General features: G+C 42.7%; 1 protein-coding gene across 1 annotated transcript; it reads left to right on the forward strand.

Annotated features, from left to right (window-relative positions):
- Window positions 1-213: 213 nt before the first annotated feature.
- Window positions 214-15,322, forward strand: ZCCHC4 (zinc finger CCHC-type containing 4). The gene is made up of 13 exons (XM_083755024.1): window positions 214-425; window positions 2,409-2,527; window positions 5,175-5,257; window positions 6,619-6,894; window positions 7,935-8,015; window positions 9,483-9,555; window positions 11,499-11,649; window positions 12,297-12,397; window positions 13,224-13,345; window positions 13,529-13,604; window positions 13,924-13,975; window positions 14,593-14,749; window positions 14,951-15,322. The coding sequence occupies exons 1-13, from the start codon at window positions 347-349 to the stop codon at window positions 15,045-15,047; spliced, it is 1,467 nt and encodes a 488-aa protein (XP_083611150.1). The 5' UTR covers window positions 214-346; the 3' UTR covers window positions 15,048-15,322.
- The last annotated feature ends 204 nt before the right edge of the window (window positions 15,323-15,526 follow it).

A 15,526-nucleotide genomic window follows, 5' to 3' on the forward strand; every position in this document is an offset into this window, starting at 1 on the left:
AATAAGAGAGCCTAACTATCGTTCCTGTTGTGTCGGAGGGAGCTGCCTCCTACTCGGGCGCTAAAAAAAGGCGCTGAAGATCCAGGGTGTTCGGGGAGGCTTGAGTTCTTTCCCGCTTAGCCTTGCGGTCGCTGCCTGTCCGAGCCTTGACCTCCCTGGCAGGGTTGTTCGTGTTTCGCGCGCGCAAGGGGTGCGAAATGGCGAGGAGTGGGGCGGGGATCGGGGAAGGCAAAAAAGGAAAACACAGCAAAAAAGGGCGGAGTGACGGGTCAGCCGCTTGTCGGCCATTTGCATTTGGCTCCGCCTGCAATTGGGGAGAGGAAGAGCCGCCCGGGGGGAAGCTGCGATGGAAGACGGGCAGCGCCCCGGGGTGGCGGTGGTGCTGGATCGGGACCCCTCCAGCCCAGCTCCGCGCTGCCCCCACGGTGAGTCGCCCTTTCTTCCCATCTTTAACGATGGCTGCATGCTGCAAATCCCACTTTTCTTCCGCTTTCTTCCCCACCTGGGCAAATCTCGCCTTTGCACGCCGCCTTTCCTCCCCAGGAGCTCAAGGCGGCTCAACCTGCAGCTTTGCGCCTCCCCGTTTCCTCCTTGCAACAGCCCTGCGAGGTAGACTACTAGAGCAGGCGTCCTCAAACTCGTCCCTCCAGATGATTTGAGACTACAATTCCCAGCATCCCTGATCACTGATCCTGCTAGCTAGGGATCATGGGAGTTGTAGGCCAAAAACATCTGGAGGGCTGAGCTTGAGGAAGCTAGTTATCTCCCGCTTGGACTACTGCAATGTGCTCTACGTGGGGCTACCTTTGAAGGTGACCTGGAAACTGCAACAAATCCAGAATGCGGCAGCCAGACTGGTGACTGGGAGTGGCCGCCGGGACCACATAACACCAGTCCTGAAAGATCTGCATTGGCTCCCAGTACGTTTCCGGGCACAATTTAAAGTGTTGGTGCTGACCTTTAAAGCCCTAAACAGCCTCAGTCCAGTATATCTGAAGGAGCGTCTCCACTCCCATCGTTCAGCCCAGACACTGAGGTCCAGCTCCGAGGGCCTTCTTGCGGTTCCCTCATTGTGAGAAGTGAGGTTACAGGGAACCAAACACAGGGCCTTCTCAGTAGTGGCGCCCACCATGTGGAACACCCTCCCTTCAGATGTGAAGGAAATAAGCAGCTATCCTATCCTATCTTTAAAAGACATCTGAAGGCAGCCCTGTTCAGGGAAGTTTTTAATATTTAACGCTGTATTGTAACTTGATTGGGAGCCGCCCAGAGTGGCTGGGGAAACTCAGCCAGATGGGTGTGGTATAAATAATAAATTATTATTATATTATTATTATTATTTCTCCCCATCTTTAACGATGGCTGCATGCTGCATCTTAAAAAGTAGAGACATCACCTTCCAACAAAGGTCCGTATAGTAAAAGCTATGGTTTTCCCAGTAGTGATGTATGGAAGTGAGAGCTGGACCATAAAGAAGGCAGATCGCCGAAGAATTGATGCTTTTGAATTATGGTGCTGGAGGAGACTCTTGAGAGTCCCATGGACTGCAAGAAGATCAAACCTATCCATTCTGAAGGAAATCAGCCCTGAGTGCTCACTGGAAGGACAGATCGTGAAGCTGAGGCTCCAATACTTTGACCACCTCATGAGAAGAGAAGACTCCCTGGAATAGACCCTGATGTTGGGAAAGATGGAGGGCACAAGGAGAAGGGGACGACAGAGGACGAGATGGTTGGATAGTGTCTTCGAAGCTACAAACATGAGTCTGACCAAACTGCGGGAGGCAGTGGAAGACAGAAGTGCCTGCCGTGCTCTGGTCCATGGGGTCACGAAGAGTCGGACACGACTAAACGACTAAACAACAACAACAAGCATGCTGCACCCCACTTTTCTTCCGCTTTCTTCCCCCACCCCGGGCAAATCTCGCCTATCCATATAATTGTCGCCTTTGCACCCCGGGTGCCTTTCCTCCCCAGGAGCTCAAGGCGGCTTAACCTTCTTCTTTTTTCAATAATAATTTTTATTAATTTTAACATATAAATTATCATACATACCACAAATCATATCATTTATACAATCTTTTTTTGGACTTCCCTCAGCACCTCCACCATTTTAACCACTTCTTATGCATTTCGTAAGTTCTTATTCCCTTTAATTATCATAACTAATCCTCCTCCCCCTTATCCATTTTTGCAATAATTCCCATAATACTCCTCACAAAACTTCTTGCAAACCTACAAACGTCGTCTGATTCATTGGGGCGTCACCTTAAGTTCATTTTTGTTATCAGTCTCAAACATTGACTATTGCAATTGCTTGTTGGAAGATTCTATTATCCCCCCCCCCCCCCGAAAAAAATAATTCCAGTGTTTTCGGAATATAGATCTTTCAATGCTTTTCTCTTTTAGGCCCCACCCTTCTGTTTGCAAAGATTGTTCGAGGGAAAGAAGAGGGAAGAAGATTTTACGCTTGCTCTGCTTGCAGAGAAAGAAGAGACTGTAACTTTTTTCAGTGGGAAGATGAAAAGGTATACCGAAAGAATAAAGGTTTTAACAGTACAGTTGATACATTTAATCCTCAAGAACGTTGTCAAAACACCAAATTTGAACACCCATAAATTGCATTGATTTCCGTTAAGAGGATTAAGCACACACAGTATTTAACTGTGGTTTGTAGAGTTCTGGTGAGCAAAGAGCTTGCTAAGGAGTGGAATCGTAGGGTGAGATCCAGATACAATCATACTTAGACCCATTGAAATCAGGGTGGATTTAATTTAAAATAAATCAATTTAAAACACGATTTAAATCACTAGTCAGTAAGACTTGATTTAAATCACTAGTCCGTAAGACTTGATTTAAATCATTTTTTTACAGACTGATTCATTCTTGATGGTATAATCTTAATATTTACAACCAGATGAAGGCTTCATTTTTGGAATAATAAATTTTCAGAGCAGTTTTTACAGTTATATCAAAAATTACTGATTTGGCTATACTATTAGAAATACATAGATAATTATGAAATTATTGTGAGATTTAATAAGTTAACTGTTTATAGTTTGACAACTTTTCTGCTGTACTTTATTGGAAGGAGAAAAATAATAATTTCCTTAATAACAATCTATTTAACTAAAACATTAACATTATAGCGTGCTCTGGTCCATGGGGTCACGAAGAGTCGGACACAACTAAACAACAACAACAACCATGTTTGTTAACTGATGTAGTTAATTTTATATTTTATTTTTAAACTTAGACTGAGTTTTAGCACGCATGAAAAACTTAAAACAAATCCTTATTTCCTGATGAATAACCTTTGGACTATAATGTAACTTAAATAGAAAACTATCTTTGGAATGATTTTTCCTCCAAAAGCATTTTAATTTAAAAATCCAATTAAAATTTTTAAAAAATCATTTTTTTGAATTTTTTAAAAAAGAAAATCATTTATTTTTATCCACCCTGATTGAAATCAATGTGATTTAAGGTAGGCACGACTGAGTCATCTCACTGATTTCAACAGGTCTTCTCAAAGCATTAAGAACAGCTCGATTTTAAATGGGATTAGGATTGCATTCTGGATCCAGCTCATAAGAGACTTCCTCATAAATGTTAAGGTGTGATATATAGCTGGTATCTTTATATGTTGGTATCTACATATTGCTGGAATTTTGTTCACCAATACAACTGGACAGTTAAGTACCGTATTCACCTGGAGTACTGTGTCCAGTTTTGGGCACCACAGTTCAAGAAGGACACTGACAAACTGGAACGTGTCCAGAGGAGGGCAACCCAAATGGTCAAAGGCCTGGAAACGATGCCTTATGAGGAACGGCTAAGGGAGCTGGGCATGTTTAGCCTGGAGAAGAGGAGGTTAAGGGGTGATATGATAGCCATGTTCAAATATATAAAAGGATGTCACATAGAGGAGGGAGAAAGGTTGTTTTCTGCTGCTCCAGAGAAGTGGACACGGAGCAATGGTTCCAAACTACAAGAAAAAAGATTCCACCTAAACATTAGGAAGAACTTCCTGACAGTGAGAGCTGTTCGACAGTGGAATTTGCTGCCAAGGAGTGTGGTGGAGTCTCCTTCTTTGGAGGTCTTTAAGCAGAGGCTTGACAACCATATGTCAGGAGTGCTCTGATGGTGTTTCTTGCTTGGCAGGGGGTCGGTGTGCACTGATCCCTCTCCCGCTCTCCAGGCTTCCAAGGTAGCTGCCTGAAGGCGACTGAACGCACCTTAAATGGCACCTTGTTTTAGAGGGGGAAAACAAGAGGGGGGAAATTCTCCCCCTCTCTGCGCAGCGTCTCCTGCCACTTCGCTGAAGGGGCGCTGGGCAGAGAGGGGGAGAATTTTTTTTTTCTTGTTCTCCCCCCTCTAAAACAAGGTGCGTCCTATTGTCCGGTGCGTCCTATGGTGCGAAAAGTATGGTATATTGCAGAACCGCAGGAATTCATACTATAGTAGTGTGTCCGTATGAGAACTAGGTACTCTAAAGAATACTCAGTGGCAGTGCTTTTTTTCTTAAAAAAAAGTTTAGGGGTACTCTCATTTTTCTACTCATATTGAAATACTACCCCTCAATGAGGCCAAACTTAGATTCACAAAAGGTTCAGGGGTATGCGTACCCCCAGGAAAAAAGCAGTGCTCAGTAGTGTTTTTTTAGCTGTGCGTCATTGGCAGAGATGGACATAAAAGAAGGGGAGAAGAGGGGAAAATTGGCTGAAGATTTTAGAAGAAAGAACCAGAGTGAATGTGCACATCTGAATTCATGTTTCAGTCATTCAGCAAAAAATCCACATTTTGCATTATTGTTATTATTATTATTAAATTAAATTTGTATACCACCCTATATCCGCGGGTCTCAGGGCGGTTCACAGGATAAAATCAGAATATAAAGCCACAAAATATATAATCCAAATAAAAGCAAAAACAACCCAGTAGTTCTTCTTCCCAAATGAAGCAAACACTTAAGTATGCAGTACTGAGGACTACTATGAGGCAAAATTTGGATTTTTAAAATTTCTGAGTGGGCCATAGATTCGGAGAGAAGAATTTGAAACTTGAGCCGGACTGAATTCTCAAAAACCGTATCTGTTTGTGATAAATATTTTATGTATTGTAAATATGTAAATATTGAATTTTCTACGTATATTTCATACACGTTTTCCTCAGGTATCAGAAGCTAGACTTTCAGCACGGGAAATATACAACCAACGCCATCAACCATTATTATCTCACAGAGACAATGTAGAGAGGTACCTATACAATTATTATTTTTATTTGAATGAATCAGTATTCCTTTTTAAAAACAAAAACAAAAAACCAGGGGTAGTATTTGGTGTTCCTGTACTGCCTAGTGCAAGAGATTTCTCCTTGCAGAAAGGAATTTCCCCCTCTTTGCTCCAGGGAATCTTTTGTTTATTTATTTGTACTTTTCAAGTTTATACATTTCACTAGTTTTATACATTTCACTAATTTTACATTCATTTTGACATTTCAAAACTCAACTTCCATCCCCCTCTTTCTGCGGTTCCTTAAATTTATTTTCAATACCTTCTGCATATCCAAATTAACTTAATTTGCTCATTTATTCATCTTCTTTAAATACATTCTCTTACAAAGCCGCAGGTTGTTACAATAATCTGTAAATATTCAATTAACCGTTTTCATTCATGTTTTCTTGATTTCTTATTCTCCTGGTAAGTTCTTATTCATCCTGAAGCAAAGTTCTTAACCTGAAGCACTATTTCTGGGTTAGCGGAATCTGTAACCTGAAGCTTATGTAACCCGAGGTGCCACTGTAACGTTCTTGCTGCTGCAGTAGCATACATTAAGAAGTTTCTATACATTTCAGGTAGTTCTGTCCCTATAATTCCCAAAAGAAAAGCTTCTTAGTTTTTTAACAAAGGTTATTTTAAACATCCTTTTCATTTCATTATATATCATTTCCCAGTAAGCTTTGACCTTACTATAAGACCACCACATATGATAGAAAGAACCTTCTTTCTCATTACATTTCCAACACTTATTTGATTTAGATTTATGCATTTCTGCCAACTTCCTCGGTGTTAGATACCATTGATATATCATTTCCATATAATTTTATCTTAGACCAGGTACATCCAACAGGTAGATCGTGATCTACCCAGTAGATCACTGGATGTCTGTGGTAGATCACTGGTAGATCACCGGCTCCCCGCAAAGAATCTCAACTTTAGCATGCACAAGCAGAGTTCATCTAGATCAGGGGTCAGCAACCTTTTCCAGCCGTGGGCCGGTCCACTGTCCCTCAGACCATGTGGTAGGCCGGACTATGTTTTGAAAAAAATAATGAATGAATTCCTGTGCCCCACAAATAACCCAGAGATGCATTTTACATAAAAGCACACATTCTACTCATGTAAAAACACACTGATTCCCGGGCCGTCCGTGGGCTGGATTGAGAAGGCGATTGGGCCGGATCCGGCCCACGAGCCTTCGTTTGCCTACCCCTGATCTAGATGGGTGGAGAGACACTCTTAGGGTAAGGAGTTGGAAGTGAGGCTAACAGTGAACGAAGGCAATCAAATGCTGTTACAGCTCTGTGATGGATTTCCAATTTGTGTTCAAATATAAGGTACAAGGAGTATGTAGCGTTGCCACAGTCGGAAAGGAGGTTTTGCAGAGAATGCCAGCTGCTGCTGTTGCCATCAGAGTGGGGAAGACACCTGGGCCATCAGGTCCTTAGTGACGTCTCTGTTGCCCATCTGCAAAGGCCCAGCCAGCTCCTTATCCCTCTGGAGAATAAGAAGACAAACGCACAATACTTGTTCACTGAGAGAAGCTGCCAGTTCCTGCTGGACCTTATCACTACGCTGGGTTTTAAAAGGGTGCTTTGTGTTGGCACCCCAAGGTGAGTATACAGTGGTATCTCTGGATATGCACACCTCTGGTTGCGTATCCTTCAGGAGGCGAACATGGCAAACCCAGAAGTATTTTTCCAGGTTTCGCTGCTTGCGCATGCGTGCAAGCGGGTTACGCACCGTGTGCATGTGCAGAACAGGCACCTCCGGTTGTGAATTCCTTGGGATCCGACCGGAGCTCCGGAATGGATCCCGTGCGCAACTGAAGGTACCACTGTATTGGTTCCAGTGGGACCTGGAAATTGGTACCTATTAGGGTTCAAAACGGGACGCGGGTGGCGCTGTGGGTTAAACCACAGAGCCTAGGACTTGCTGATCAAAAGGTCGGCGGTTTGAATCCCCGCGACGGGGTGAGCTCCCGTCGCTCGGTCCCTGCTCCTGCCAACCTAGCAGTTCAAAAGCACGTGCAAGTGCAAGTAGATAAATAGGTACCGCTCCAGCGGGAAGGTAAACGGCGTTTCCATGTGCTGCTCTGGTTCTCCAGAAGCGGCTTAGTCATGCCACATGACCCGGAAGCTGCACGCCGGCTCCCTCGGCCCATAAAGTGAGATGAGCGCTGCAACCCCAGAGTCGGCCACGACTGGACCTAATGGTCAGGGGTCCCTTTTCCTTTATCTTTAGGGTTCTAAAAGGCGTAGTCTTGGGGTTGCTTAAACAGATAACGGACTGTGACTTATTTCTAAAACAACTTCATTGAAGTAAATAGCACCTTCTTTCTCCTGAGTAATGGAAAAGTGGCTTTGGATGCTTGCCAGAAGCATTAGCAGAGCCTACTGGATGTTCCCACATTCAGTGTTGGATGCTAATGAAACAAAACCTTAAAATGATCGTACCTCCGCTTACGTATCCCTCCAGTTACGTAAAGAATTGCTTGTATCCTGTTACTTATATAGTAATGGGCTTCATGGCTTTATTTGGGGGGGGGGATAGGTGGTGTCCTCGTATGTTTAAATAGAACATTCTTTATCATTGTGTATTATCTTGATATTCACGTATCTTACATTTAAATGGTTCATGTTAATCTTTCCAGGCTCCATGAATTCATCAAATTCCAAACATCGCAGGAACAGAAAATCTGCATTAAGAGCCTTTTGTTAGATATTGATTTCAGGTAAGCTTTTCTTAAAAGTTATTTCCCCCCTCTGATCAAAACCACCACAAAGCTTATTTTATCTAGCCAATGGGCCGTGGTCAGTGTTCTCTGTTTGCCAGCGTAAGAGCTCTTGTGCTAGCAGGTGGCAGAGTTTAAAGGCTGTGCAAAAAAAGGAATAAAATGCAACAGTTGTGCTAGCAGAAGCTTGTTGTGAAACAACTGATTCTTCTTTGCACAACTTTGTCGAACAACCAACTTTGATAATGTGCATTCTTTTGCTTTGTGCAGCAGTTGGCTACGACTCATTATAAATGATTATTCCCCTCTGCTGTGTAGATGTAGACTTCATCTATGAGATATGGGGAAACGGTCAGCTCTCTTGAGAATGTCACATGGACCCTAGGAGCAGGAATAGACCTTGAGAAGTGAAGAGGTATCTGGAGGTCAGGGGAGGGGAGAAAAGAAGGGCAGAAAGTCCTAGTGATGCAGCAATAGAACCGCTAGCACATCTGCAAATAATAATAATAATAATAAATTTTATTTCTATCCCGCCCTCCCCAGCCGAAGCCGGGCTCAGGGCGGCTAACAATAATCAAATAATCAAACAATCAAATAATCACACATTCAAAATATTCATTATAAAAATTAATTAAAATCAAATTAATGGCAACCAATTAAGTAATATTCTGTGCAGGTTGCCAGAGGAGGGAGTCAGGCTGCGCCCTGACCAAAGGCCTGGTGGAACAACTCTGTCTTGCAGGCCCTGCGGAAAGATGTCAGGTCCCGCAGGGCCCTAGTCTCTTGTGACAGAGCGTTCCACCAGATTGGAGCCGCAGCCGAGAAGGCCCTGGCTCTAGTTGAGGCCAGCCTAACCTCTCTGAGTCCTGGGACCTTGAGGATGTTATTATTTGCAGACCGTAGGTTTCTCTGTGGGGCATACCAGGAGAGGCGGTCCCGTAGGTACGAGGATCCTAGGCCGTATAGGGCTTTAAAGGTTAAAACCAGCACCTTAAACCTGATCCTGTACTCCACCGGGAGCCAGTGCAGCTGGTATAGTACTGGGTGAATGTGATCTCGCAGTGAAGACCCCATAAGGAGTCTCGCCGCGGTATTCTGCACCCGCTGGAGTTTCTGGGTCAGTCTCAAGGGCAGCCCCACGTAGAGCGAGTTACAATAATCCAGTCTGGAGGTGACCGTCGCATGGATCACAGTGGCTAGGTCAGGGCGAGAGAGATAAGGGTCTGGTGTGGTTTCAAATTGGATGGGAGACCACGTGTTGAGATTCCTGGGCCCTTCCAATTCTATAAACCTGTGATTCTATGACAAGGCACTGAGAAGAAGGAACCTGATGGAGTCTAGGTGGCAACTTTTAAGGCCAGAGAAGACAGGAAACGGAGGCCATTTCACATGCTGACTTGAGGCAACAAGTCATTTTTGGCAGACTTCTTTTCTTTTTTGAATATAATGGGAATAATTAATTTACAGGTACTCCCAGTTTTATACAGAGGAGGACTTCTGCCATTACAACATGTTTAACCACCATTTCTTTGCTGGTGAGGTAAGGCCTAGCCAAATACTGGGAAATTTTTTATGAATACTACTTGTGGAACCTAGTACTTCTATCATTTCTTTGAATGAACATTAGGAGCTAAGCAGATATTTATTGTTATTTATTTATTTTATTGGTTGAATTTGTATACCGCTCTATAGCCGGGGGTCTCAGGGTGGTTCACAGAATAAAATCAAGATATAAAACCACAAGTTACCTAATAAAAATAAAACAACAGCCCAATAGCCCCCCCCCCCCAAAAAAAAACACATTTTAAAAGGAGATAGGATGTAAATCGGATCAGCCAAAGGCCTGTTTGAAAAGGAACGTTTTTGCCTGGCACCTAAATGTGCATAATGAAGGCGCCGGGCGAACTTCCCTGGGGAGAGCATTCCACAGATGGGGAGCCACTGCAGAGAAGGCCCTGTTTTCGTGTTGCCACCCTCCGGATCTCTCGAGGAGGAGGCACATGAAGGAGGGCCTCAGAAGATGATCTCAGGGTCCGGGTAGGTTCATATGGAAAGAGGCAGTCTTTTGTGGGGGGGACCTGCTCATTGGGGATTCAAAGACTTGCATAGTCAATGCAACACACATTTGCTTGTTCTTTCCATTTTTCTCCTGTCTCATCAAGGTGCAGCCCTGTACTTGGCTACTCAGAAGGAAGCCCAGCTGAGTTCAGTGGTGCTTATTCCTAGGTTAGCATGTATAGAATTGCAGCTTAAATGTTTTAAGAAAAATACAGCTCAAGAATCTCTCTCAAATTAAATGTGGGTGTAAAACAGATAAAATTATTCCACACGCTAGAGATCTGTTATGTATGCTTACACATAAAAAGGTAAAGGTACCCCTGACCGTTAGGTCCAGTTGCGGACGACTCTGGGGTTACGGCGCTCATCTCGCTCTATAGGCTGAGGGAGCCGGCGTTTGTCCGCAGACACTTCTGGATCATGTGGCCAGCATGACTAAACCACTTCTGGCAAAACCAGAGCAGTGCACAGAAACGCCGTTTACCTTCTACTTGTACTTTGACGTGCTTTCGAACTGCTAGGTTGGCAGGAGCTGGGACCGAGCAACGGGAGCTCACCCGATCGCAGGGATTCGAACCACCAACCTTCCGATTGGCAAGCCCTAGGCTCTGTGGTTTAGACCACAGCACCACCCGCGTCCTTATTGTTGTTGTTTAGTTGTGTCCGACTCTTTGTGACCCCATGGACCAGAGCACGCCAGGCACTCCTGTCTTCCACTGCCTCCCACAGTTTGGTCAAACTCATGCTGGTAGCTTTGAGAACACTGTCCAACCATCTCGTCCTCTGTCGTCCCCTTCTCCTTGTGCCCTCCATCTTTCCCAACATCAGGGTCTTTTCCAGGGAGTCTTCTCTTCTCATGAGGTGGCCAAAGTACTGGAGCCTCAGCTTCAGGATCTGTCCTTCCAGTGAGCACTCAGGGCTGATTTCCTTAAGAATGGATAGGTTTGATCTTCTTGCAGTCCATGGGACTCTCAAGAGTCTCCTCCAGCACCATAATTCAAAAGCATCAATTCTTCGGCAATCAGCCATTATTATATCATACTTTTAAATTCATGCCTTAGAAACATTTTTCACTACTTCTGAGATTACAAAGTGATGCCTGTAGGTTAACTGACAGATCACCACTTACCGTATTTTTTGCTGTATAAGACTCACTTTTTCCCTCCTAAAAAGTAAGGAGAAATGTGTGTGCGTCTTATGGAGCGAATGCAGGCTGCACAGCTATCCCAGAAGCCAGAACAGCAAGAGGGATTGCTGCTTTCGCTGCACAGCAATCTCTCTTGCTGTTCTAGCTTCTGGGATTCAGAATATTTTTTTTTTCTTGTTTTCCTCCTCCAAAAACTAGGCGCGTCTTATGGTCTGGTGCGTCTTATAGAGCGAAAAATACGGTAGTTTGAAATGGAAGTTGTCTCTGATCTCTTGCAGGCTGCTTATGAGATATGTGAGAAGTTCTTGCAGGAGGACAGTGGGAACGACGTCATCATGGTGGCTGATCCTCCCTTTGGAGGCTTGGTTGAAGCTTTGGCGTTTAGTTTCAAAAAGCTGATTGCAATGTGGAGACAAACAGGAGGTGCAGGTAACTATTTCTGAATTCCGATCAATTTGATATTAGAAAAATGTTAAGATGCTCTGTAAGAGGTAAAGGGTAATGTCCAAAAGGAAATGTACAAATGGAAATGACTTATGGCATTACAAACAAAGAAACGCAGAAATAATGTTTATTAGTAGTATGGACGATTCGTGGTAAGACTGAAGGAAGTCATCTTCTTATAGAATATGTAGAGAATTGTTATGTTTGTTTGTATTTCGATTTTGTAAACCAATAAAAATTATGCACAAAAAAAAAAAAAAGATATTAGAAAAATGAAGGCAGCTTTTCTAATTCCAAATGGTATATCTTTGCTGGACAAATAGAATGCAGCAATGCAGGCGATATTTGCCATTTGTACTCATCCGTTAAAGCTTTATCTGAAGAACAAGGAACAACAGCCATTACAAAACTGTTTACAGGCTTTCAGACAGCGCTTGCAGATTTTTATTATCTATAATAATAATAATAATTTTTTATTTATACCCCGCCACTCTGGGCGGCTTCCATAGAAACCAAAAATACAGTAAAATATCACACGTTAAAAACTTCCCTGAACAGGGCTGTTCCTTTATGTGTTTATCTGTTCCTTTATGTGATGAAAAGTACATTTTTTATTCCCTTTGCTTTCCTAGATCCTGCTGACAACAACTTACCCATACTTTGGATATTTCCATACTTCTTTGAGTCACGCATTCTTGAATTTTTTCCAAATTTCAGTATGCTGGATTATCAGGTATGGGCCCAGAGAAGTAGTATTGTGAAGTTAAAGAAAAAAAGGATTCTTTTTTCTAAAGCTAGTCATTTCCTGGTGGATATGGAATCTGGTAATTTACTTTGTGTTGGCTAGGATGAGATGAAACCCATTGTCAGGGCACTTTGAATTTCCTGTTCTGAATGATGCTTTTTGTGCTGCAATGGGAGGCAATGTACAGTGGTACCTCAGGTTCAGTACTTAATTCTTTCCAGAGTTCTGTTCTTAACCTGAAACTGTTCTAAACCTGAAGCACCACTTTAGCTAATGGGGCCTCCTGCTGCTGCCGTGCCACCGGAGCACGATTTCTGTTCTCATCCTGAAGCAAAGTTCTTAACCCGAGGTACTATTTCTGGGTTAGCGGAGTCTGTAACCTGAAGCGTCTGTAACCTGAAGTGTCTGTAACCCGAGGTACCACTGTAGAGCAATGGTCTTTAAGAACCCACTATAAAAATGCATTGTAATTTTTTTAAAAAAATTCGTCCCACCATCTATTTTGGGGTAAAGGTGGATCCAGCCTCTGAAAAGGCTGGAGACTACTGGTATACAGAATATTTCACTCTCTCCAAAGTCACACACGTTATCATTCTAGACAGGCTTTTCAGTGGAGCTACTGATGGACTGAAATATGAAAACAGCTGCACCCTAATCTTGCTCTTTTCTTGTGTTTGGGGAACTCTACTTCTAAATATTATAAGCATAGGTAGAGAACAGATGGAAAATGTACATGAGGTCTCTTTCCTGACTTGGAATTTAGCTGATAAAAGCTATTCAGTGTGTTTCAACTCTGTTGTCTTTTATTTTCTAGGTGGACTATGATAATCATGCCCTTTATAAGCACGGAAAAACAGGTCGTAAACAGTCCCCAGTTCGTATATTTACCAACATTTCACCACATTTGATAGTGCTTCCTGTGGAAGAAGGATACAGGTACAGCTTTTGTTTAACCTGAAAGGAGCTAAAAGATTTTTGAATTTTACTTTATTAAAAATTAGTGTTTACAAAGTGTTTGTGTGGCCTATTGAGAAATCTCTTTACTTACTTGTAGTGCTGCATCGTGAATATTCCTTACAGCCGCCTAAGAATTTTAATTGTTTTTTCTGGGTCTGCCAGGTTTTGCTCCATCTGCCAGCGGTACGTTAGTTCAGACAACCAGCACTGTGAAATCTGTGATTCATGCACATCAAAAGTAAGTGTGTTTAGAAAGAGTTTTAGCAAGACTTGGTCCCAAACTTTAGTACGTATCTTGCAGAATAGCATTTTTGTGGGACTGCAAGAGGATACAGACTTGCCCACTTTGGGTTAGCACATTTCTTTCTAACGATGTGGCCTGTAAGAGGAATATCGAGAAAGAAAAGAAAATTTTGCTCTTCTAGTCAAGGAAGATATGCCATGTGTGCAAGGAAAAGGGGACATTTGTATTAAAGCAGGAGGGGGAGAATTAAAAACTGGAGTGCTAAATTTTTCCATTTTTAAACTATATACAACTTTTATTATTTTTAAAATAGGATGGGAGACGTTGGACGCATTGTTCCCTTTGCAAAAAATGTGTAAAACCCTGTAAGTATTACAAATGATCACTTTTTACCATAAAATTTGCAATAAAAAGATCAAGCTCAAACTATTAAAAATGTTAAGCAGCTATACTCAACAAGACAGACTCTAAACAAATACCCTTAATCAATAAGGGACTTTGACAAGGGGTTGGACTAGATGACCCTGGGGTCCCTTCCAATTTTAAGATTCTACAGCCCAGAGTTTTCTTCTGTGTTGTGGAAGAACATGGCTCCTTTTGAATTTTGTTGCCCACTCTTTCCTAGCCTGGCTAGAGACCTGAACAGGATACAGTGGTACCTCGGGTTAAGTACTTAATTCTTTCCAGAGGTCCGTACTTAACCTGAAACTGTTCTTAACCTGAAGCACCACTTTAGCTCATGGGGCCTCGCGCTGCCGGTGCACGATTTCTGTTCTCATCCTGAAGCAAAGTTATTAACCTGAAGCACTATTTCTGGGTTAGCGGAGTCTGTAACCTGAAGTGTATGTAACCTGAAGCGTATGTAACCCGAGGTACCACTGTATTCCCCTTAAGGGTTGCAGGAAATGATCCCAGTGGCTGGAATTCTCACAGAATTTAACAACTTACACATTTTCCTTGTTACTTTTCCCGCCCTTCACAGCTTGGATTCATTGCAGCATTTGTGGTCGCTGTGCTCTGCCGAGTCACTCTTGTAAGAATGCTGACACTGGATCTGAGACGGGATGTTTCATTTGTGGAGCGACAGGCCATAAACGCGCCACATGCCCTAATCTACATGTGGTTAGGAGAATACACCAGTAAGTTCATCCTACCATTATCTACTGTGTACTTACAGTGTCAACATCCATAAAGGTTCTGAATATATATATTTTTAAGGGGAGGGATTCTAAACCTCCCTTCTTAATATCTTCCCTCTGGCAGCTATTTATTGCAATTCACATTACCTGTTCTATAGATCTGAAAATGCAGTGCTCAAGATTATTTGCCTTGCTTTGCAGAGGCAGGAAAAAGTCAAGGCAAAAGAAGAAGAAGAAGTTGGTGGATGCGAATGCTACGAAAACGATAGGTGGAAAGAAGATGAGAAGTGCAGTATAAATTATGGGCTATGTTTGCACGAGTCCTTCATTCAGTGTTCTCCAAATATTAATCTGGATACTGAATATGACTGAATTGGAGGCTATATTTTGCAACTCTGCAAATGTCACCAAAACACCAACTCTTGCTGATGCGCTAAATGTGTGGAAACATATATATATATATCTCAATATTACAGTCTTTTTAGCACACTGTGTATATACACTTTCAACAATGCACAACAATGTAACTGAGTTAATATTTTATAAATATTAATATATTTTTGCAAAATGAAATTTTGTCTTTGTTTCCTTACCTTTCCGGAGACTTCGATGACTGTGCTCATGTCTTACTAAAAAGTATATTTCAAAGCAGCTAGCAAGGCAGTAGGATGCACATCAAGAATTGCAAGAGGTAAAGGACCCCTGGATGGTTAAGTCCAGTCAAAGGTGACTATGGGATTTGTGGCTCTCATCTCGCTTTCAGGTCGAGGGAGCCGG

The sequence above is a fragment of the Podarcis gaigeae genome (genome assembly GCF_964106915.1).
Source record: "Podarcis gaigeae genome assembly, chromosome: 9".
In the NCBI taxonomy this organism is placed as follows: Eukaryota; Metazoa; Chordata; class Lepidosauria; order Squamata; family Lacertidae; genus Podarcis; species Podarcis gaigeae.